We start from the raw sequence: 26,153 nt of genomic DNA on the forward strand, positions 1-26,153 counted from the left end.
ACAACCTATAATGATGCACTGAATATATATGTTTATAAATAATATGGGTGATGCATGATTAAAACTATCATCACTGGTTTACTTTGTCTTATTCTACATATAGGGCGATGCAGGTCCTCCTGGACCTCGTGGTGGTGATGGTTCACCAGGAGGCAAAGGTGATATTGGTCCTGCAGGTGCTAATGGTCTACCAGGTCCCCAGGTAAGTAATGTTTTCTGTTTCCCATTAAAATGGCATAGCTTACTGGACTTAAGATGAAAGAACTGAAAGAAACCACTTTTGTAACATCTTTGTGCTTGAATTTTGCAGGGTCCTCCTGGTACCAATGGAGCCCCGGGACTTAAAGGCCCACCTGTAAGTTTAATGCTCTTAATATTTAATCTTTTTCTTTTGCTTAAGCATTACGTACAATATTGGTTCTTTAAAAATAAATGCATGAAATTTATGTAATCATAGCAAAAATACAAAAACACCTCAGATATAGTACATTATGTAATGCTGTTTTCTTAGTGAGTCAGGAGTATGCTAACTCCACTTACATCCATCCAGCTGTTTGCATTGCAATGGTTGTGATGTGAGTGACATTAAGATTTTTTTTGTTTGTTTTAATCTTTATGTATCATTCTGGTTTAGGGGCTTTGCTGTCTGTTGTGATTATATGATTATTCATTGACTGGTTGTTTTCTCCACCTAGCAGTGAAGAGAAAAATGGCTTCATTTTATTTTATTCTTTCAATAACAGTAGTTATTTGTGTTGATAACTGCAGTTGTTAATCTACTTATGTGCATAATGCTAGATTTGTGAATGGGAATGTTGACTGTATTGTCCAGTTTATATTCAGATTTTCTTTGAATATTACTGTCTATTGTAAAAAAAATAGATACTTCTAATAAATGACTATTAGTTTTGTTTCACACAGTATGGAAATGTCCTTGGTGGATTATGCTTTTTATGAATGAATGTGCTTAGGAATCTAATATAAATAATGACTGATACCTGTCTAAAGTATAGAGCTTTCAATAATGATAATCCCAAGAGCTGAGTTATTATAAAATAATACTGTTTGTCTATCAAGGAAATAAGTTTTGTCTAATTTCATCTCAACAATGCCATGACTAACTTTTATTGTTTAATTGAGCAAAATCAAAGTCAAACATTACATTCTTTACATAAAATCAGACATATTCAGTACAGTTAGGCTTGCATGCAGTCAAACTAATTGCCTACCTACTACAGACATATTCAGTACAGTTAGGCTTGCATGCAGTCAAACTAACTGCCTACCTAACTACTACCTTAGCTCTCTGCCTGCCCCTCACTGCTACTATTAAGATCATAGGATCATAGGAAGTTACTAGGCCATTGGCTCTGAGGCCTTGAGAAGCCTAGGAAAGAGTTTAGCCCATGTATAGGAAAATCAGCATCCCATGCCCCTGTCCAGCAGGGACATGGGTGGAATCCCAGGGATGTATTTTTTTATTTCCTTTCCAGTTATCCAGGTTGTACTTAAAAAGGGATAAAGAGGTACTCTGCTTGAATTGGAGAGGGAGTCTATTCTACAGATGGGGGAGTCTCTGGGACACAAATCTGTCCTGCCAACAAGTCCTACTGATGTCACAGACCAGGCTGAGGCAATGTGTGTGGGTTACTCAAGTGGAGCTTGACTTGCGGATATGCAGCAGTCCCATCAAGATGGGGTCCGAGATTGCCTTATATGCCAGACAGAGGTTACCTCTGAGGAGTCTATGAAACAGAGTAGAGGGATGGGGCTTTTAGCCTATCTGTGTATGGTAGATTTTTGAGGTCCTGGATTCTTTTGGAGTGGGACCTCTGTGGTCTCATCCAGTCAGCGACCTATCAGTTATAGACTTGTCAGGAAAAAAATGTTTGCGTGTTTCTTTTTTTTGTTTTTTTGTTTTTTGTTTTTTAAAGGCAAATATAAGCAGATGCTTTCTGTGTGCTATAAACTGTGGCATCTACTTGCTACAAGTGTAGCAAACAGTTTACTACAGTCTAAAAAAAAAAGATTTCTTTTTTTGTCTATTTTTTAAAGACAATTCCAAGTACAGTAATACCCTGAATGTGTTATAAGCTATAACTCAAGTGCTCTGTGCTCCTTGTGTATAAGGTGCAGCAACTGCTTGCTACAAATGTACCAAGCAGTTTGCTACAGTTTAAGAAAACAGAGCAGCTTATTTATTTATTTTTTTTTCTTGACAACTGAGAAAGGAGGGGAGGGGGAGGGGTGAAAAAGGGCCCTGACTGGTTGCTGCACTTTAGGTGGATGAGTTCCTTTTTTTTTTTTTTTTTTTCCTGTCTTGAGGAAGCAGTGGCAATAAGATGCAGAAGACTTTGTTGGCTTGTTGGCTCATGCACTCATGAATTTCAGTAGTACCAGCCAACCACTAGATTGCAGTCCTTTTGTTTTGCTCCTTATCAATGTTAAAGGACACCAAATCTCAATGAGCCAGCTATGCTTCTATTTTTCCTTATCATCCTTACCTCATATGTTAATTGTAAGACATGATCTTTCTTTAATAAAGGTACCCATTATGAATATAAGTCAAATTGTGCACTGAAATTTTATACTAATTCCTCAAAATCCACCAAAGCTAGCAAGCCAATATCCAAAGCCTGTACCATAATATAGGGGAATCTGTCTTAAACCTTTGGTGAGTTTTTAGCTGTCCAACCCTACTGTAAAGTTAGGGTTAAAATCTCTCAGTTTGCTAGCGTCTACTGGGCCCTCCCCTTAGACTCTTAAAGCTTGAGTTAACCTCTTTAATATCATCTCAATCATGTAGTGAACATTGCAATATTCAGAGTATTAATCTCTTTCTTCCATCTTGCTTTTAAAATTTGTAACTTTTGGGATTGGACTACTAATCACTGGAGAGTGTAGTACCTGATTCTCATGTATCCATTTGAGATTACTGCTTCTGTTTTGCTTCTGGTATGAGAAGGAGAAAGGAGCAAAGAGACATTATGTTCTGGTCTTCCGAGTGATTACTTGTCACTGGAAAGCCAGAAAAAGTATTTCTTTGGAACCATCTTGGGATTATTGCTACTGCTATGACCCTGATGAGAGAAGAGCAAATGGGGTACTAAATTCTGCTGGTCTCTGATTGGTTAGTTTATATGTCACATCACTGAGAGGTCTATTGCAGGTGGTGCAAATTTCTTCAGGGCTTTTTTGCAGCATAACTTTCTGTCACAGTTAGTTTCCTGTTGGGAGCCAGATTCACCACATCACACATGCACTCAGATACTTGCACTGCATGCACACATATGACACAGTCATTGTATGTGTGGGTGTAAAGGACTTGAGACATACCTCCTTTTGATATTTGAAGAGAGACATGATGGTGCTCTTGGAATATTTGACAGAGACATGTATGAACCTAGCCTTTACCAGCATTTTACTATTATAGAGAATGATGCTACAATATAAACAAAGATTACTGACTTCAACAATTAGCTTCATTTAGTTTCTGGTGTCATTCAACAGGGAGGGTTCAATATATATATATATATATTTATATATATATATATATATATATATATATATATATATATATATATATATATTTATATATATATATATATATATATATATATATATATATATATCAGCTTGTGAAGAGACAGTAAACAGTCCTATCCTAACTGATTTGTCAAGGATGGCCTGCACCTATCACCCTAAGATTTTCATATATTGACTAAAGCCTTATCCACCTATATAGTGCTTTTTTCAGGCAATGTCAGTCTTCAAAAGCTTACAACTTAACAAAACAGAATCCAGATAACATAAAGATATTGTTTCTCAATGCTAGGGGCCTCAACACACATTTCCAGTCTCAACAGGCATTGCTTACCTAGGAATGCATCAATATATGCATCACAGAGATATAGTTCAAAGCCATACAGATCCCCCATCAGTTCAGGGTTTTAAGACTTTTCATGCATTCAGGACCAATGGTCTAGGCAAGGACATAAGGCACAAGGCACAAAATCTCACCTCCTGGCTCATGAGACAGGATAACAACCTTGTACTCCTCCATGTCCAACCCCTCATCACATCATAGCTACTATAGGACCCCCTCTTTGCCCCCCTTGCCCACTGCCTCCTACGTGACCAGTATGGAGTCCTTCTGCATTAGGATAAACACCATTCTCCACAAGGACTTCAGATAACCCCCCCATCAACTGTGAGATTTATACATCCCATAGCATGTATGCCTAGAGATTTTTGGACTTCATAAATGCAAACTCTATTGACAAGTTAGTCTACACCTCAAGTAGAACAGACATAATTCTGGACTTGATCCTCACTAATATGAGGTGAATATGTTCCTTAGTCAATCTGGACAATAAATCAATCACATTCACTGAATGTCTAAAGGCAGAAGCATCTTCAAATATCACAGTAGTCAGAGATTATGCAAAGGCTAATCTACTAAAACTGAATGATGATCTGACAGAATTCAACATCCATCTCTAATCTGATGACCCCATTTCTTATGTGGAATCTTTTACTATCAAATTCTATGCACATGTGAGTCTGTATCTGTCCCCATCTGAAGTGAATACAATGCCAGAATTAAAAATAAACCACTATGGGAAAACCCAAATATAAACAGGCTCTGCAATAAAAGAAAAAAAAAATCATTGTATGCCATAATAAATGTAACTCTCAAGATATCAAAGATACTTGTGCTATACTGAAGAAGAACTCTGCTCTCTGATCCAATCAATCAAACATAGATATGATAAAAATAACCAAACAGGCAGAAGACAACCATAAAGCCTTCTACACCTATGTTAGAAACCACAGAAACAAGGCCCAGCACTGCACAGAAATAATAGTAAATGATAGCACATAGACCCTGAGGACAAATCAAATCTACTAGCAACTAAGTTTAGCTCTAACTTCATCTCCCTCTCCCCCTTTCTTTCCCAGATCACATACCCACATCTACACTTATGTTAAATCACATAAAAAAATAAGTACTAAAAACAATTTCAGAGGCCAGAAACATTGCTTCTAATGTGGCTAGATAACATAGCAGACTGCCTACTGGCCACTTGAAAAATGACTTGTCAGCACGTCTGCAGAGTCTATGTAATATTAGTCCCCTAGCAAGCTTTATGCCAGATGAATGGAGGACAAAGACAGTCATTCATCTGCACAAATGTGAAGCATCAACTGACTTGGGTAATTATGGGTCCATAAGCCTAAGTGCACACATTTGTAAGGCTATGGAGAGGATCATTATAAGAATATAAGTAAACTACTACTTTGACCAAAGCAAGTTCAGTTTTGTGATGGGTAGATCCTGCCTGTTTAACCTGGTAAACTTCTTCAAAAAGATTATTAAAGTAATGGACAAGGAAAAATTTGTGCACACCGCCTATCTGGACCTTGAAAATGTGATCTACACCATCCTACACTCAGGAATTGATGATAAACTCTCCCAGCTAAATGTTAATCCTCATGTAATTTATTGGATAGCAAATTGTCTCACATATAGAACCAAGGAAATTAGTCTAGGTGGCTCTACCTATGTTAAAAGACCTGACACTAGTGATGTTCCCCATAGCTCAGACTTGGGCAAATTTTCTTTCTCATTTACTCTCAGAGGTCAAAGGTAATGTAAAAGGGTTATAGCTGACCAAGTTTACAGATGACCAGAAATTTGGTGCCATCATAAACTCTCTAGAAGATATCAAGATCCAGCTAAAAGGTAGTCCCAAAAACAATAGTTTGTGTCATAACCACAGGCTAAAACTTAATGCCAAAAAAGGCACAATGATTACCTTCGGCAAGTATAATATCCTCTGTAATTATCACATCAACAATACACACACCTGAAAATCAATCTGGTAGTTAGGAAACTGGATATGTGGAGAACAAACTGTCCTTCAGTCAACAAGTATCCACTACTGTAAAAAAGTCCTTCCTCTCCACATAAAGCAAAATAATTCCTGTACTCTATTCAAATATCATCTGGATGACTTGATGGGTAACCAAAAAGTCACCCTGGTTTAGCACCCTTATCCCTTATGGATAGGAGCAACATGTAAATGTTCTGCTCAGCTGTGGGTTATTCATGCTTAAATTACAAGGGCTAAAAATTCATTAGAATACAGGACTAGGTTTCTAAAGGTCAATAAGGGTCAATAATTACCTGTGAACCTATGAAAAGTGTCATCATCCCATTCACTTCCCACCATTCCGTACAAAGTTATGTCTAACTAATTCTCCTCCATTGGATCCACCCTACCTGATCACTGCTCTGCTTGAGCTTTATGAAAATAATGCTGTTCTATACACCCCAACACCAACCATGAACTTGTCTGAAATGTGCACTTGCCACCAGCAGTGGTTGAAATTGCAAGTCCATTATGGTTTTTGCCTACACTTTCTACTGTTGGTCTTAATAACCCTGTCACCTCTTTTTTTTGTCTGGTTTATTATGGCTGACCGTGAACATGAGTATGATAAGATCCCATGCCTAATGAATTTTCTGATTTTAGTTTTTGAAACTGTTAGTCATAACCATCCATATCCCTGCCCCATTATATTGATTTATTTTCTAATTGTCTAATACTACTGTGGCAGCAAAAAACATATATATATATATATATATATATATATATATATATATATATATATATATATACATACATACATATGGGTCTACTTCACTTGACTGAAAACTCAAAATACTGAATTTCATTTGACTGAGACCACAATACCTAAATTTTAAAATACTGAAAACTCATTTGACTGAATATTATTGTATTCAAAGCTTACAAAACTGAATTTCAAAATATTGAATTTTAAGCCATAGACATGGTATGTTTCCCTTCACCTGTGAATTGCTTGTGACACAAAAACATTACTGTAACTTAATGTGCCAACTGTCAGAATACCGATAGCAGTGTAGAAAGTAGCAATGTAGTGTTTCTAAATGTAGGTATTCATTTTTATGGGAAATATCTAAAGTAATATGGCAGATATTTGTGCTCTCCTGGCAGTAGTGGCAGGGTGTACAGTACTGTAAGGTAAGTAAAAGGTAAGTAAAAGATGTATGCCCTTTTCCCCACTGTAGTGCAATTCTAGAGTTAGTATATATAGTTTGGGGAGTGTGGGGGCATAGCCCCCCACCTAGTTTGTTTTATATTGTCCAGTTTCTGTTAATAGGTTAATTAATTAGTTACGTTCTGAAAAGAGTTAGATATTGGCATTGTAAGTGTGCATGTCTATGACTTAAATTCTGTACTTTGAAATTCAGCATCATAAGCTTTCAGTATAATGAGACTCAGTCTAATGGGTTTTTAGTATTTTGAAAATTAGGTATTGTGGTCTCAGTCAAATGAATTTCAGTCATGTGAAATAGATCCATAGGTTAATAGATTCATAGGTAGGTACTAGTCTATTGGCCGTAGGGCCTATACAAGCCTAGCCAAAAAGGTACCCTGGCTTTCGCCACCCAAGAAAATTATTTTCCTGTGCCCCTGTCCCCAGGGTGAATTTCCTATTACCCATCCAATCATCAAGATTTTTCTTGAAGAGTGCTAATGAGGAGCTACATACATATGTATATGGGTTATAATGTGAGGTTCTTCGGTGAAGATGTATGGATGAGTAGTAGACTGATGTGCTTGTCTTTGTGTGAGTGAAGCTGAGTTTTGAAAGTGAGTGTGATTGAATGAGAGATTGTCCTTCTAAAATGCACACACACACACACACACACACACACACACACACACACACACACACACACACACACACACACAGACACACATGTGTGTGTGTGTGTGTGTGTGTGTGTGTGTGTGTGTGTGTGTGTGTGTGTGTGTGTGTGTGTGTGTGTGTGTGTGTGTGGGGGTACGTGGGTGCGTGTGTGCGTGTGTGGATGTCTGAGTGTGTGTATGTGTGTGTGAGCATTTGCGTGTTTGTGTGCATGTGTGTGTGTGTGTGTGTGTGTGTGTGTGTGTGTGTGTGTGTGTGTGTGTGTGTGTGTGTGTGTGTGTGTGTGTGTGTCTGTGTGTGTGGGCACATTTGTGCATTTGCACGTGTATGTGAATGTGAGAGTAGTGTTAGTGGCACAAGAGATAGCACATTCAGCTTTGCTGCAGTATGCTGTGGATTCTATTCCCACCCCAGCTAGCTGGATTGCTGACACTGTAGTGCAGTATGGGGGGGTGGGAGGTGCAAAAGATCCCAATGGCACCTACTGGAAAGACAGGGAAATTCCCTGATGCCCTGTCAAAATTTCCCCTAGTAGTATAAATACAGATTCATATCTCTCCTGTATAGGGACCACTATCCTACTGGGGCTAACCTGGTTTCTAAAGAGTAAATAAATGTGAGTGTGTGAATGTATGCATTTGTTAGTATTAGATTACTGCAAATTGGCATTAAGGAAGTTGCTCTTTTTTCACTTTATTACATGATTTCAGAGACAGTACACATTAAGTAGTTGCAGTCAACCAAACTGAAATCCAATAAGGCTAAGCAGGTGCTATGGCTTGGAAATTTTTAAATTATTCTAGAAATGATTTTATTGTATACTACTTAAATTATTAGTATGAAATATGAAATGAAAGCACACAATGTTAATGAACAGCAGTTCTACATTAGAAACATTGGCTCCTTGCATGCTTTATTATGATAATATGCAGGCTTGTTAGAAAATACCTCCAGCATTTTGATGCTGTAAATAAACACAGATGATATATAAACTGTAAGGTTTTTATGTGATATGACTTATAACATGCATTACTACTGAAACGACTTCATGCACACATACAATTTGATGTTCTAAAGAACTTACCGATTAATAAAATATGATCTGTCTTATTTATCCAGCTATTAATGTAGAGGAAATAACCAAGATTTTTTATAATTACAAGGGACCACCTGGCTTTGGTGGAGCACCTGGATTACCTGGTGGTGCTGGCCCTCCTGGTCCACCTGGTACTAATGGACATCCTGGTGAAAGAGGAGCACCGGTAAGTGGATTCATAGCTTTGCTACCAAGTTTTATTTAAGATAATGAAATGCCTAAAATCAGTATGACTTAGCTTTGTTGTTTCATAGGTGTATGCAGGTCCTAGGATTATACAGTATTTTTGAAATGCTATTGCCCTAGTATTAAATGGATAAGAAGTGCACATTACCATTTCTCCTGTCAAAATTTTCTTTGTCTGCTTTTCAAACTTTCGTTTTCTTCACCTGCTGATGTTAGACTTGTGAAACATGTCATGTGACTCAGTTTCCTGATCCCCCACACTGATTATGTAGTGTTGCACATGTGGCTATTCCACTGACCCATTTGCTCCTTGGAGGCAAGAGTCCTATGGTTCATTTAAGAGCAAAGTAAGGTAGTAGAGGGAACCATCGTCCATCTATCTGAAATTGAGACCCCCCCCAAACTCCTTATGACAGATTGCTAACCCTAACAAAGCAGATTACAGAAAATGCATGTGTCTTACCCCATATGCAACCCCCCTTGTCATTCATATTGCTACAGTATTGACTCACAATACTTAAAAGTGTGGGTGATACACCAGCTACCCTTCAATTGTCATCAATGTGGCCAGGTAGTCTGCCTTATCATTATGTTAAAGATCTTCTAAAGCTTACCTGTCTAATGCCTCACAGTTAGACTGATCCTCAGTTGCAGTATTTTGTAGACTTCTTGCACAAATTAAGACTGTTTATTTCACCTTTAAGGATAACAGATATTTTCAGTAGGTTCTAATTCATCACCGTTCTGGTGAAGTGAGAAAATAAATACTGAATGTACTAGTATACTATATCTCATAACTTACAGACTGTAGTAGTACTGCATACAACAAAAGCATTGATTCCTAAAGATCATGTGTACAAATTCTGCTAATCATATTTTTAATCAGCTGCATATTACAACTATGCTTTAAATTTCCTTAGGGTGAATCAGGTAAAAATGGTGAAAAAGGGGAAGCTGGACCTAGAGGTGAACCCGTAAGTATTAACCATATTTTAAATGATAGAATCAGATCATTTCTTATGTTTTGTGCATTTTTGACTTTCAATGTTTTGCATTTTAGGGTACTCCTGGTGAAGCAGGCATTCCTGGTAATCCTGGCACAGAAGGCAAGAGAGGACCTCCTGGTGAAAATGGTGTCCCTGGAACACCTGGCGCTCCTGGCGAAAAAGTAAGTAATGGCAGCAAAAATCAAATATTTTAAGTAAAAAGTGCCCCATGGCCTCTATTAAAAATATCATTATTCATTTGCAAGGAAAAAAAATCCCATAATGCCAATGAAGTACATACTGTCGCACTGCCTTGTTGGTCGCTAATGGTAAAAAGATTGAGAGAGTTTCTTCAGATAATAAAATTAGCAAAGTATGAACAATAGATAAAATCTCTGCAGTTATGAAAAATAACTGACTATTGATAACCTCTGTATACAATACTGCTTATACCCAATGCACAGACTAAAAATGCAGCTGCAGAAAATCGTCAAGTAGGAGATGAAGGTCACGACTAAAATAATGAATTTCCTTTGCATACATCTTCTGAGTCATAGCCTTTGTTTTCTTTTCTGAAAAAGAGTGTAGTGTGTAATACTCCTCCATCATGTGAAGTAAAGCTTAAGTGTGACCTAGTGAAGCAAGATAAGGAATACACTGGGAGGGATTTTATAAGGTCGTTCCATTAGTGTAACTGATTAATGTCACGTAATTGCAATTTGCTGACCAACATTAGATGAGATTAAATTCAGTGGCAAATTACTAAGAAGCAATAGACATTAAATGTGGTTAACTTCCTGACTTCAAATCTTTGCAATTGGCACCCATCATCAGTGTCCTAACCAGCATTAGATAAGATTAGCTCACCTAGAGTCAGTTTTTATAAATATCAGTGATCTCCCGTCAACAGTTTGGGTACATGTACTGAGTTGTGATACAGAAGCTCAGTAATTAGGCAGTAAGACATGTCAGACATGTACTACAATATTATTACTATTACTAAGTGGTGCATGCATTGGAAATCTCTGAACCCCAGTGCAGTGTTGCATCCTCAAAGGTATTCAGTGCATTCTAAGATCATTCATAACTGTGTGTTACATGCACAGGTAGAAAATACAGGACAGGAAAAAAAAACAAATTTATTAGCTAATGAAATACAGCTATTAATGTTATATTGCAATCCATGGAAATGAATATTTTTGAATGACAAATGGCAGTAAACGTTAAAATAGATGAGGGTTACATTTAACAATTGTTTCCTTGGAATAATGTATTTAACACATGCCTTCCTCCTCTAATATTGGACAATTAATGATTTTCCTTATTTACAGATGAAGCAGTGATAAAGCTAGAACATTTTCATTAGGATAATTTAACTCACTCACTCACTCACTCACTCACTCACTCACTCACTCACTCACTCACTCACTCACTCACTCACTCACTCACTCACTCACTCACTCACTCACTCACCCACCCACCCACTCACTCACTCACTCACTCACTCACTCACTCACTCACTCACTCACATTTCTGTTTCTCCTGGTACTAATGAAAGAAGCAACAAAGTAAAGTGAGAAAATCAAGCTCTCCTTTCCCCAGACGTACATTTCACATTGTCCTGTACGATCTCCAAAGTTTGGCACACTAAGAAATATAACCCCTCTAGCTTCTTATGAGTTTGCCCACGGGCCTTTTCCCATTGGAGAGTTCCCAGAATGTGAGCTGTAAAACAAGCATCATTATAAGTTACCCAAGTCATTCCACTTTATTCCTTGTGAGACAAAGGAGCACCAGTTCAGCACTGAAGATCTCTTGCATCTCTCAGTTCCTCACTCTGTTATAAACAGTTAGCCCAATAAACATACAGGGCAGTCTTATTCCTGCCACTTGTTTCTACAACTTTAGTCTTAATATCATGACCAGTAGCGCCTGACCACAGGTGATAACAATAATGAACAATGGGCGATTAACTGAAAGCTTTGACTGGGAGTTCAGTTTCTGCATCATTGCTACAGATAAGGTCAGCACCTACAAGACTGCTTCCACTGTCCCAGTTCCTTACTTTATCTTACATTAGTTTTACATCACTCTGAACAAGACTGGAGTTGTTTAACGTTCTTCAGTGAGTGAAGCAATTTCCCTCATTCACCTAATAAAATAAATCCACAGTTTAATGTAACAGCACTGTGCTGTCAACTTATGGAATGATATTTGTATCCTATTCATTTCACTATCATGAATGTGTGGATATTAGAAGTGCTAACCAGATGAGGTCAAAATAGCACATTGTTTGCAAACAGAAATGTCATAATTTCATCTCCAAACTGGGCATTTTCCCAGGCTTTGTAAAGGGTTGATATTCTGCCCATGGAAATTATGAATGGGAGTGGTAAGATGCTTCATCCTTGGCTCTACCCAACTGGCACCCAGAATTAACTTGTATTAATGTCAAACTGGCACCCTGAACCAATATATAATGGCACCATTGTGGAAATAACTCTTACTGCATTCATACTTGGGCCAGATAACAAGTAATAGTGGTCATGGTACTCCATGCTCACACAGAACCTCCCTGATTTTTTCACATGGGCATAAATGTCCAACAAGTAAATGGAAATAAATATCCAGTAAGTCCATTAAATAACTGCAGACTAGATCAGATCTTTTTATGAAGTCTCATTCCACATGCTGAAGAAGTCGCACTACCAGAAAAGAATCGATCCTATTCTTTTTGAAACCAAGATTCAACTTTTTTCCAGCATATATATTTTCTGTGGATACTGAAGAGTATGAGCCTGCTGAATTTGGAATGCAGACCCTTTTCACATTCTACTTTGATTTTATTGTAATACTTATTTCCTAAGCACTTGTACAACCATCAGATAGAAGCGTTGTGTACAATAAAATGAATTAAGGCAAAATGCACTATGCGTTGGGTGCATTATGAATGAATCAACACTGAACCAAACAAACATGATACAATTGCCTCATTAAATAATGAATAATCTTGCAGTAATCATATCATGTACAATCTTTAACATTCATTAATAACAAAAGCTGGAATATAGTCCCTTCAAACATTCTGAAGTGATAGAACATCTATGGCATATCAAAAACCTGACCTACCACAACAAGAAAGACACGTTCAGTGTCCCAGTACCAATCAAAATTGCTCAAAATCAGTAGCTGAAAATTCATCGTCCATGAAATTAAACATCCATAGAACAACAGCTCCAATCATCTTCAAAGCCTGAGTAAATGAAAAGTAAATTTTCTTAAGCTATATCCCTGAAATCTAAATCTGCAAAAATAATACATGAGTATTTTGACAATAGCACGGTCATAGATTCCAATGAACCCCATATTTAATGCAAAATTTGCACGAAAACACAACTAATAAGCAATACATATAGAAAACTCACAGTGCTCAGAGTCCAGTGCAAAACTGGCTGTAAAACTGATAACCAGAATTTCATTTATAGGCAGCAAAATGTTGCCATCTTTGGACATGGACAACAGTTATAGCTAATTCACCTTTCTGAATATGGAATGCAGCATCCCAGTTTGGCAGTGTCCCAACCTTCCATGCCCCACTGGATACCCGCTTTAGCCATGCTAACCTAACCATGTCCAATGCCCTCAACATGTACTGCCAAATCTTTTCCATATCTGTTACCTCACAACTGTGCAAGGTATCTGAACACTACAAGACGTTCAGCTACAGTGATGGACCTGAATCCACCAAAGATTTCAAACAACTGCTCTTAAAGGAAGAGATGTTCACCAAGATAAGAAGTTCCTAAAATATTCCTTGCACCTCTCAACATTTATGCAGTAATAGATAGTATCCCTCAACATTTTTACAAAGTCAAGAGATCATACATTTCTCTCCAAAGATCACAGGCCTTTTACTGTTGGAACACTTGCTATGTTGCAGTGTGACTATTTGAAGCATTTTTTGTTAAAACAGAGCCCCCAGTAATATTGTATATTTTGTTTGAGTTTCTCTACAGCTAAGGTAAGCTTTTCAACTTGTCAATTATTTCCCCTTTTCCAGCGGACTTTAGTCAAGTAACAGAAGATCAGATATTTTGTTCATTATACTATCTTGTGGGCTGCTACAATAGGGTCACTCAAGCATACTGTCACCTTTTGTGCTTCTTTCTGACTGAAATGCTATGTGCTCCCGGGCATGCTGACCCCTGTAGATGGCAGTGAACTCACTGCCATCTACAGGGGTCAGCATGCCCAGAAACACACAGCGATCTTCCTACTAGTAGAGAAGAGCTGACCTTCAGTCATATTCAATCATTCCCTTCCACTGCTGCTGCTTTGAAGCCATGGACAGGTAATCAAACATGGGCCACTAGGGCTGCAGTCAGGGGCTCTATTATTCTATGCAGTCAACCTGACCATGAAGTATCAGCCTTTTCCATCCATAATTCAGTCTACTTTGGCATTTTGTCAGTCATCAAGACTGTGCATGAAGACAGTGATGGCACTTTCATATCACAGTCCATTCCTCATCACCACAGACTGCAATACATTCACTACTTTTCAAAAAGGAAATATGAAACCAAAGGCTGTCTTGTCATTTGATTCTGTATAACTTAGGTTTTCTTCAAATGGAAAATTTAAAAAAAGTAATTTAGACTGCTTTTTATTTACATGTTTATATCAGTGACAATAACAGTTTTTTCAGTGTTTCTGCAAGATCTAATACCCAGCTGCTCTGTATTTCATTTATCTATTGTGCCTCAGAATCAAATTCTTATTCTTGTTAGAATAAAACAAGACAATGCTCAAGGCCATTGAACGCCATTTTAAACAGTTCTATATTCGTTAATGTTGTGCAAGCATGTAGTTGACATATGTGCCATCCTGAGAAATCATTCTTTATGCAGCCATGAGGGTTGCTTGTGCTCTCAATAACATCCTATCTATGTATGCATTTCTATGTGTCCAATCGAAACTTAGCATTTATGTGTGGAGAGAAAGCAATATATACCCCATTTCAAGAGAAATTTACCCTATGCCTACTCTGACTTAATAACATCAAATATAAGGAGGCTAAACCTCCCAAGAAAAGGGGACTTTCTCCAGATTCAGTGAGTTCTGTGACCTACATGTTTAATGAGGTCATCTGCTGGATATGTCTTTTGGGTTAAAGGATATGGAATGGTGTTCAATTAAAGTAGCACAAATTTCCCCATTTATAGTACTAGAAATCATATACAGAAGCATTGTGGATTTCATGTCACTGCAACATATTATAATACATAAATGCATAATTCCTTTATAAAGTCTGCCCATGTGTAATACAAGGGCCAACTATTGCAGTTATTGCAGGTATTGCAGTCATGTGTATGATACAGTTTCTGAATTAATGGATGGGCCATGCTTCACAGATAGGACCCATGAAGTCAGGATCAGTGAGACCAACCATACCAAGAGACTGGTCACCAGCGAAGCAACCCAGGGATCCGTGTTAGACTTGCTCTTGTTTTTCTACTTTTGAGAAGTCAAGGCTAATATCTAAGGCCTCTGACTCCCGTGTTTTTAGATGATTGTAAATTGGAAGCTATCATAGGTTCTTCCCACAACTCCAACATCCTACCAGAGGGTCTAACACAAACAAATGGCTGGTGTGAAAGCCACAGATTAAAACTTATTGCAAAGAAATGCATTATAGTACCCTTTTGGAAATCATCTACCTATGCTAATTACTTCATTAATAAAATAGCCCTAAGAGATGACCCTGGGGTTGTGGGAACGTACGTTAAATGCTAATCTAGCAATCGGCAAACACGTTTACTAAGAAAATCATTCTATGTCGCCCCACTCATAAGTAAGGGTATGGTGTCCAGGTCAAAGGAAGTAATAATACCACTTTTCTCAGCCCTTATCATGTCCAGGTCAAAGGAAGTAATAATACCACTTTACTCAGCCCTTATCATGTCCAGGTCAAAGGAAGTAATAATACCACTTTACTCAGCCCTTATCATGTCCAGGTCAAAGGAAGTAATAATACCACTTTACTCAGCCCTTATCATGTCCAGGTCAAAGGAAGTAATAATACCACTTTACTCAGCCCTTATCATGTCCAGGTCAAAGGAAGTAATAATACCACTTTACTCAGCCCTTATCATGTCCAGGTCAAAGGAAGTAATACCACTTTACTCAGCCCTTATGTCCAGGTCAAAGGAAGTAATAATACCACTTTACTCAGCCCTTATCGTGTCCAGGTCAAAGGAAGTAATAATACCACTTTACTCAGCCCTTATCATGTCCCGGTGAAAGGAAGTAATAATACCACTTTACTCAGCCCTTATCATGTCCAGGTCAAAGGAAGTAATAATACCACTTTACTCAGCCCTTATCATGTCCAGGTCAAAGGAAGTAATAATACCACTTTACTCAGCCCTTATCATGTCCAGGTCAAAGGAAGTAATAATACCACTTTACTCAGCCCTTATCATGTCCAGGTCAAAGGAAGTAATAATACCACCTTACTCAGCCCTTATCATGTCCAGGTCAAAGGAAGTAATAATACCACTTTACTCAGCCCTTATCATGTCCCGGTGAAAGGAAGTAATAATACCACTTTACTCAGCCATTATCATGTCCAAGTCAAAGGAAGTAATAATACCACTTTACTCAGCCCTTATCATGTCCAGGTCAAAGGAAGTAATAATACCACTTTACTCAGCCCTTATCATGTCCAGGTCAAAGGAAGTAATAATACCACTTTACTCAGCCCTTATCATGTCCAGGTCAAAGGAAGTAATAATACCACCTTACTCAGCCCTTATCATGTCCAGGTCAAAGGAAGTAATAATACCACTTTACTCAGTCCTTATCAGACTCATCATTGAATATGATAAACCTTTGGCATGTGCCTAATATGTACTAGCAACAGCTGGAATGCCCTCAAAGGTTCTTTATCAGAAGAATCCAGAGTACAAATACCCTGTCCATCACAGATCACCTCAAGGTCTTACATCTGTACTTGGACTCCAGACTACAGGTTACTAAGAGGCGATCAATGCCTAACATACAAGGTATACTCAGATCCACATCCCATGGATCTCTTGCACATCCACAACACAAATAGCAGCAGAAACACTAGATCAAAGGACCTGAGCTTTATCTGCAACATGAATAGAACCTGCTGGAGAGACCAATATGCATCTCAAAGGATCCTGGACTGTGGAATAAGCCCGGTATCTACATGAAGCATACTGTATCCCTAACCCTATTCGAAAGAAATTGTAATCATTGGATGGGAAATCGCAAATTCATCCCCAGTCTGGATCCCCCCCCCCAATAATCTTTTTACTAACATACCCTATCATACAGGCATACAATGAACTTTTGGACAAAACTGGGGTTGGTTACATGGCTATGCTCGTAAAGACCCTGGTGGATATTAGCCTAGTATGAAACTATGAACCTATATTTATGAAATCTGTGGACAGCATTTAAAATTCTTAGTATTATACTTTTATGAAAAGGGTGCAAAAGATATAACACTTTTAGACTAATTGACAAAGTCAGATTTCAATGGGCATGAGAAAAAAAAACATTTCTGTAATTATATCAAGAATCACAAAATAACAGCAAATATATATATATATATATATATATATATATATATATATATATATATATATATATATATATATATATATATATATATATATATATATATATATATATAAAATGCATAACTTTAAAAATCAATAATCAGTGTTGGTGTCAAGCAATGTTTCACTTTTTAGATACTGATTATTAAAAATTTTTATATGCATTTTATTAGTGTAAATTGTATGACCCACTGATTTCTTAATAACATGCTGATTTCATTAAACAAAGTAAAACAATTGATCATAAAAAAATTCTATATTTACTTAACATTGAAAGAATCTGTAGCATAAACATGGAAATAATAGGTTGTAATTTTGCTTTTTAAATAGGGTAACCCTGGATTCCGTGGTCAACCAGGTACAAATGGCTTGCCAGGAGAAAGGGTGAGTTTTACTTATATACTTGCATATACAGGTGTGAGTTTACATGAAATCTTTTGCTTACTACTATTTTAAATCTTAATACCAACAGGGCGGTCCTGGTGAACGTGGCCCAGGTGGACCTCCAGGGCCAAAGGGAAACTCAGGAGAACCTGGACGTAATGGAGAACCTGGTCTTCCAGGACAAAGAGTATGTAACATTACATCCAACTGCTTTGCATGGGTTGTTCTGACGTACAATAAGTTATGAACCAACAACTGTGGTGTTTATAAATAAAACATATTTTGATTTTTGTTTTCAGGTAAATGAAGTTTGATACACAGTTCATATTTTAACATAACCGTAACGTTTGTCTATACTGCATGATTTTTTTTTTAAATCAGGGAGAGTATTGAAAAGATAACATTTATAAATACATAGGTTTGATGTTAGATAATCTTTAATAATTATATAGCAGCACTAAATTGCAGCATATATAACTATGTTAAAGGCTGTGCTTAAGCAATTATTTTCATTTAGTTGTGAGTACATATTTCCTATTAACTTGCATTTTGCACTTGTTTATATGCACTTAACCGTATAAGCACACAGATAAAATCTTATATACTCAATCATAGATACTTTGGAGGAAAGTTCCTATTTTCAGGCCTTGATTATTCTTGCATGTGATATACCTGTTTTTGGAGGTATGTCCCTATTTTCAGGCTTGGTTTACCCCATTACACAACTTTCTTCATCCCCTCATCACATATGACCTTTGAAGCTGTCTAGTGCACTTAAAGCCACTTTACATTACCAACATTCTAGTGACACCAATAATTTAAAGAAAGAAATAAAGATCTGCATCTTACATCTCCTTTTCAGAAGCAAAAGTAAATGACCTTGTGAGGTACAATTTTTTAGTACAAAATCTACAGAATTTACACTGTCTTTTTAATAATGCACTTATATTTTTTCCAACATTTTTACCTCTCTCTCTTTTTAAATGTGTTTCTAAGTAACATCCCACATTCCTATTGGAAGCAGGAAGAGTTATGTGCTATTTAGTATTCACATTTTATGTTAATTCGGTTTCCAGATTGCTAGCTGGATATTCCTTCTTTTCAATGGTGTTTGTTAATATTTTCAATGTCTGTAGGTTGAGAGGTATGTCAAACAGACATGTGCATGCAGAACAAGCACATGCACTGAGATGTGTGTGCAAAAAAAGCACATGCACACAGACATGTGGTTGCAGAACAAGGACATGCATACAGACTTGCACATGCGGAAAAATCACCAGCTCTGTTATAATTAGGATCCAGTGACCACTTCTACATTAAAATATTTGCTGCACTTTAATTATGTACCCTTGTACTGCTCTGCTGATTGTCCAAACAACATCATGTACATATGGATATCTTGTAGTACAAAAACAAAAAACTTTATTTATAATGTGCTCCATTGCATAAAAGAAGAGCTAGACTACCAGTGTACCATGATGAAATAATGGCATTCATGCTGGACAGCTGGACTGCAAGAGGCAGAATCTGATGGACAACACCTGTTTTTACTTTTGGGAGGTATTCTGCAGTCTCGCTGGTATTTTAAAATCAAGGAACTTTGGCGGGTGATTTAAAAATATGGCAGGATAAAGCTTTTTAGAGGGTTAAGACTGAAGCAGAAATATAGGAAAGTCTAATTACTGGACTACTGCAGCTTCATCACTAGGTTAGAAACGGACTGTGTGGTTTAAAAAAGCCTTTGCCCCCATTCTAAAACTAGTTAGAATGCCTGTCAATAAAATATGTCCATCATTAAAGTGAACAGACATACAGTGAATATAAAAAGTTTATACACCCTTGTTAAAATACCTTTTTTTTTGTGATATAAAAAACTGAGAACACAATAAATCATTTCAAAACTTTTTTCCACCTTTAATGTGAACAATAACCTGCACAATTCAATTGAAAAACAAACAAATCTGTTAGGGAAAAATATAAAAAAGAAAAGAAAAAAGTACAGTACTCTGGTTGCATAAGTGTGCACACCCAAACTAATACTTTGTTGTGTGTCCACATCCTTTAATACTTTGTTGAAGCACCATTTGATTTAATTACAACAATCAGTCTTCTTGGGTACACACCTGCCATCAATTAAAGAGACTCTGATTAACCACAAATAAAGTTCAGCTGTCCTAGTACGATTTTCCTGATGTTTTCTCAGTTGCCTGCTACAGCAAAAGCCATGGTTCGCAGACAGCTTACAAAGCATCAAAGAGATCTCATTGTTGAAATGTATCAGTCAGGAGAAGGGTACAAAAAAATTCCACAGCATTGGATTTACTATGGAACACAGTGAAGACAGTCATCAAAAAGTGGAGGAAATATGGGACAACAGTGATGTTGCAAAGAAATGGACATCCCTCCAACATTGATGAAAAGGCAAGACAAAAACTGGTCAGGGAGGCTGCCAAGAGACCTACAGCAACTCTGACGGATCTGCTGGAATTTCTGGCAAGCATGGTAGTGGTGCTGTGGTAGCATTGTCGTCTCACAGCAAGATGTCGTGTTCAGTTCTCAGCTAGAGCGTCTACTGTGTGGAGGCATGCGTGAATGGGCATGCCTTCGTTGAAGGTTGTGCATCAGGGCTGGTAACTTGGCACGTAAAAATCAACTACCAAATATTAGCGGACCGGAGTTCCGCTGTGGCGACCCCTAACCAGGATAAGCCGAAAGACACAACAACAACAACAACAACTGGTTATGTACTATATGTGACAACAATCTCCCATATTCTACATATGTCTGGACTATGGGGTGGGGTTGCAAGATGAAAGCATTTTCTTACACAGAAAAACATGCAGGCCTGGCTAAAATTTACAAAACAATACATTGTCTCCCAAAACCATGTGGGAAAATGTGTTACGATCTGATGAGATCAAGGCTGAACTTTTTGGCCACAATTCCAAAAGGAACATTTGGTGCAAGAACAACATTCAGCTGGAACTGGGGCTTCATTCAAGTTGAAGGGAATTATGAACAGTTCCAAATACCAGCCACTTTTGGCCAAAACCTTCAGGTATCTGCTAGAAAGCTGAAGATGAAGAAAAATTTCAGCTTTCAGCATGACAATGACCCTCAAGCATACATCCAAATCAACAAAAGAATGGCTTCACCAGAAGAAAATTAAAGTTTTGGAATGGCCCAGCCAGAGCCCACACCTAAATCCAATAGAAAATCTGTGGGGTGACCTGAAGTGGGCTGTGCACAAGAGATGGCCTCGCAATCTGAAGTGTGGCAAATATTGTCAAGTCAAGATGTGCCATGCTGATAAACTATGCTGTAATTAAATTAAAAGGTGCTTCAACAAAGCATTAGTTTTATCCAAACAGCATATTGTATGTTTTTTATTTTTTATATGTTTTTCCCTAACAGATTTTTTGTTTTCCAATTGAATTGTACAAGTTATAGGTCACATTAAAGGTGGGAACATTTTTGAAATAATTTATTGTGGTCTCATTATTTTATATCACAAAAACCTGTGATTTTAACAGGGGTGTTTAAACTTCTTATATCCATTGTAAATGGACAAATGGTGGTAGTTGAGACCTGCTTGTCTGAGTTCTCCACTATGGGGGGGATCAAACTTAATTGCTTTAATAAGTCCTGTGGTAGAGAAATTATAAAATGTCAGAAATACATTTGCTAAAAATCTCTCCTATCAGTAGTATGATGGTTCTGTAAGTCAATAATTTTGCCTGATGTACTGTACATTGGTTTCTGTGCTGCTCATTAAGAAAAACCTGATGAGGTTCTAAGCTGTCAAGCACAACTTGGCAAATCTCAATTCAATGATAGGTGTTTTCATTAGGAACTGACTGCTAGTGTGATGTATAACTATGTGCTGGCATTGATTCTTTCCTTTCTTAAGGAAGATGTCTCCGTTTTGTTTAATGTGTGTGTGTGTGTGTGTGTGTGTGTGTGTGTGTGTGTGTGTGTGTGTGTGTGTGTGTGTGTGTGTGTGTATAGATATGTGTATATATATATATATATATATATATATATATATATATATATATATATATATCTAAGGGTCATAACACTGAGACCAGAACATATTAAACCCAAAACATCTAAAACCCATAACATTGAATTTCATAACATCTAACACTACATTTTACAAGAAAATAACATCCCCTCCACATATAATGACACCAAACTACCAAACACACTTTTTACTACGTTTCTGCAGGGGGGCAAGCCCCCCTGCACCCCCCACACCCCCTAAATTAAATATACCAACTCCAAGATCGCACTACAGTGAGAAAAAGTTAATGTCCTAACCACACTGTATCAAGCCCCCCCCCCTGCAGAAACGTAGTAAAAAATGTGTTTTATAGTTTGGTGTTATATGTAGAGGGGATGTTATTTTCTTGTGATTTGTAGTGTTAGATGTTATGAAATTCATTGTTATGGGTTTTAGATGTTTTGGGTTTTAGATATTCAGGTCTCAATGTTATGGGTTTTTAGATGTTTTGAAGGGGACCTATATAGAAATATATATATATATATATATATATATATATATATATATATATATATATATATATATATATATATATATATATATATATAGGGGCCCAAGAAAATCATGAAACCTTGAATCTTGAATACCTGGATCGTGAATTTTTCTCAGGGTAAGTAAACACTTGCCCAACAATACCTTTTCTCCACTGTGGGGGTTGGGGGTGTTGCCTCCCACCTAGGTGGGTTTTATTTACTAAGTTGTATGCTTTGTTTAGGTTTGGGAAAGTGTTTACTCACCCTGGGAAAAATCCGCTGTTTGGGTATTTAAGCTTTTGCAATTTTCATCTCACGAAAATGAAGTTTGATTAGATTTTGAGGTTTAGAAGAAGATATATAGTCAGCAAAAACACATAAATAATCCACAAAAATTTTGGCAAAACCTTAACTACCTCCTCAACCCTGACAAAACCTCTACCCCTGCACCATCTACAACAAATAGCACTGAATGTATAGCTTCCCAGTTTAACTCTCATTTCATCACAACTATCACCTCACTTTTAAACAACAACAAATCTATCCAACCCCTTACAGTGCCTACCTCTATTAACTCTAAACCCAGCTATGTCTCTTTTAAACCCATACAAACCTCTTATATGAAAAAACTCCTATCAAAACTAAAACCTACCTTCTAGCAGCTGACCAACTCCCTAATGACTTTTTAAAAACTGCTGCAAGCTCCATCGCCTATCCCGTATCTATCCTAATCAACCATTCCATCGCAGAACAATATGCCCCCATACTATGGAAGATATCCCATATCATGCCCATCCACAAGGGAGGCCCATCTAACGATCTCTCTAATTATTGGCCTATTGCCATTCTCTCACCCCTAGCCAAAATCTTAGAGAAATGTATCCAAAAGCAGGTCCTAGACCACCTCACTACAAATAACCTCTTATCTAGTTCACAGCACGGCTCCTGTCCAAAACATAGTACCTCCACAGCCCTCATAAGTTTCACTAACTACATCAACCTCCTCAAAAACAATGGACAACTAGTCTCTACTATATTTCTTGATATGTCCAAAACTTTTGATACGGTATCCCACCAACTACTACTCAACACTCTAGCCTCTTTCAACCTCAACTCTACAAGCTCTCAACTAGTTCTTTAGCTACCTTATTAATTGGCAACCAGCAACTAAATTTATTATTTTCATTTTACATTTGTTAACCGGGAAAGTCCATCTAGACACTAGTCCTTTTTCAGTGGAGGCCCGGGGAGAAAAGCTCCACAATAAAAAGACAGCAAATACAACAATGGTACAATTAAAGTATAAAATACAATAGGACAGAGAATAACTCAGTTAAATGTATAGTTTGAGACATATGGATGATTAAAACGTAATTCAACATAACCTTTTGTTTATATGTACATGAGAAAAAAATTGAGTCCAGTATAATATCAACATTGGCAGCAAGTAAGTTAAATTCAAAAATAGGCCAGCACAATTGTGTGGTTAGAAAACCAATTTATTACTGTATAGTTGTAAAAATATACACATAAAGGGTCAGAAAAAACATACCCAGTCCCCCCAAAATTAAATCAGACCGGTTTCGGCTATATTAGCCTTCCTCAGTGACAACCCAAATACTTTAACACATCCTAATAAATAGGAACACAATTAACAAATGTGGATTCCCATAGGTCCCTTAAAGATACTCATTCAGTCCAGGTGGAAAAAAAACACCCAACTTAATTATGCACTTTTTTCTTTAGCATTAAGAATTGAATGCCAACCAGACTTGTTATTCCTGTTGCCTTTTATTTTATCAATAATTATAAATCTGAAATAAGCAGTTCTATGTTTAAGTGTATGCTTATAGAGGGCATTGGACTGTCTTTTATTCCTAATGTCACTAATGTCAGAAATCCGTAATTGTAATGGTCTAGACATTTGCCCCACATACAAAGCAGAGCAAAAACATGTAGCGAGATAAACCACCCAGTCTGAGCTGCAGTTTGCTAAGAATGTGATATTATAAACCATGGCAGTATTCTTGCTTGTGAGCTCTTTCAATTTCACAACCCTGGAGCAAAGTGTACAATGACCACAGGGGATGCACCCATATAGTATATCCCCTGTAATGGTTCATTGCTGGTTGGTAATAATAGAATCCTGATATCATTTGTAGTGGCTAAAGTGTGACCCTAATGTTTGTCCTCTCTGAAATGAAAATAGGCATCTATTCCCTATGATCTCATATAATTTATGATCTGACATCAAAATATTCCAATGGCTCTGAACAATATCCATAAGTACCCCTGTATTCCTACCAAAGGTTGTAACCAACCTGAGTTTGGATTTTGCAACAGGTTGATGTACCCTATAACTCAAAAGATCCTTCCTGTCCTCACCAGAAGCCCAGTTACTCGCAGCAATGATATTCCCTGGTTTATAACCCCTATCCTTAAATCTATGGGCAAGCTCTTTCCTAAAATGTTCATAAGTGTCAGTATCAGAGCATACTCATCTAATCCAAAGAAATTGGGACTTGGGAATGTTCCGGATGATATGCTGGGGGTGGAAGCTAGTAGCACGAACTAAAGAATTTTATTGTGGGTATTTACGATAAATCTGGGTGTTCAAAGTATTATCCAAATTCCTGGTAACCAGAACATCCAAAAATGTTATTTGTTGTAAGTGGCAATTAACTTTGAACTCAGTTTCCCATTAATTCACATTTAAATAACCAACAAATTCTTGTAAATAAATGCTATCCCACCTTCCACACCATCCAGCAATCATCAAGGTACTGTCTCCATATATCTATCTCATTGAGGTATATGTTATAACTGGCATTATAAATAAGTTCATCCTCCATGTATACCATGAATAGATTTGAATAAATGGGGGAAAACGAAGCCCCCATTGCTGTACCTAGTACCTGCCAAAAACATTGGCCATGAAAATATAACACATTTTTAGTAAGTACATGCTCTGCAAGATAGGCCAAAAATGTGTTAAAACCTGGCTGGTATAGTTCACAGTTATCCAGCCAGCACTGTTATTAGAAAGAATGTCCAGAAATTGTGTTGTATCTTGTATGCGAGCTCAAATGCATACCAAAAGGAGTTGAAGATATTGGGTCAGAAACTGTGAAAGGGGTTCCATAACGGAATCCCTACCCGACACAATAGGTCTACCAGGCAGGTTGGTGAGGTTCTTGTGAATCTTGGGTAATAAGTATAAATATTGAGATTTAGGATCCCGTACCGTGAGATTATAGAGATCTGAATCAGTTATAATACCCTCATCCTTAGCTCTTGATAGAAATTCAGCAATTTCTATTTCAAATCTAGGAGTTGGATCCAGAGGCATATACATATAGTATCTCCCATCCTGTAACTGCTGCATCGCCTCATTATAATACTTGTACCAGTCCATGACCACCACCACCCCGCCCTTATCAGCTGGAAGGATTACCAGATTCTTATTATTTTTGAGATTCATCAACACCTGTTATTCCATCTTTGAGAGATTGTGGGGAAGTATAGTATGATCATGAGAACCAAAGTGTAGAT

The 26,153-nt window shown here is 37.3% G+C and overlaps 1 protein-coding gene across 1 annotated transcript in view; it reads left to right on the plus strand.

Annotated features, from left to right (window-relative positions):
- The window catches only part of COL3A1 (collagen type III alpha 1 chain), a 323,606-nt gene that overhangs the window by 144,189 nt on the left and 153,264 nt on the right, over positions 1 to 26,153 (plus strand). The window contains exons 16-22 of the mRNA XM_044075159.1: positions 104 to 202; positions 311 to 355; positions 8,925 to 9,023; positions 9,964 to 10,017; positions 10,104 to 10,211; positions 18,009 to 18,062; positions 18,151 to 18,249. Of these exons, the coding sequence (XP_043931094.1) occupies positions 104 to 202; positions 311 to 355; positions 8,925 to 9,023; positions 9,964 to 10,017; positions 10,104 to 10,211; positions 18,009 to 18,062; positions 18,151 to 18,249 (558 nt within the window). The remainder of the gene's footprint in view (positions 1 to 103; positions 203 to 310; positions 356 to 8,924; positions 9,024 to 9,963; positions 10,018 to 10,103; positions 10,212 to 18,008; positions 18,063 to 18,150; positions 18,250 to 26,153) is intronic.

Source organism: Protopterus annectens, chromosome 6.part0 (assembly GCF_019279795.1).
Source record: "Protopterus annectens isolate FY-2018-M chromosome 6.part0, PAN1.0, whole genome shotgun sequence".
Classification (NCBI taxonomy): domain Eukaryota; kingdom Metazoa; phylum Chordata; order Ceratodontiformes; family Protopteridae; genus Protopterus; species Protopterus annectens.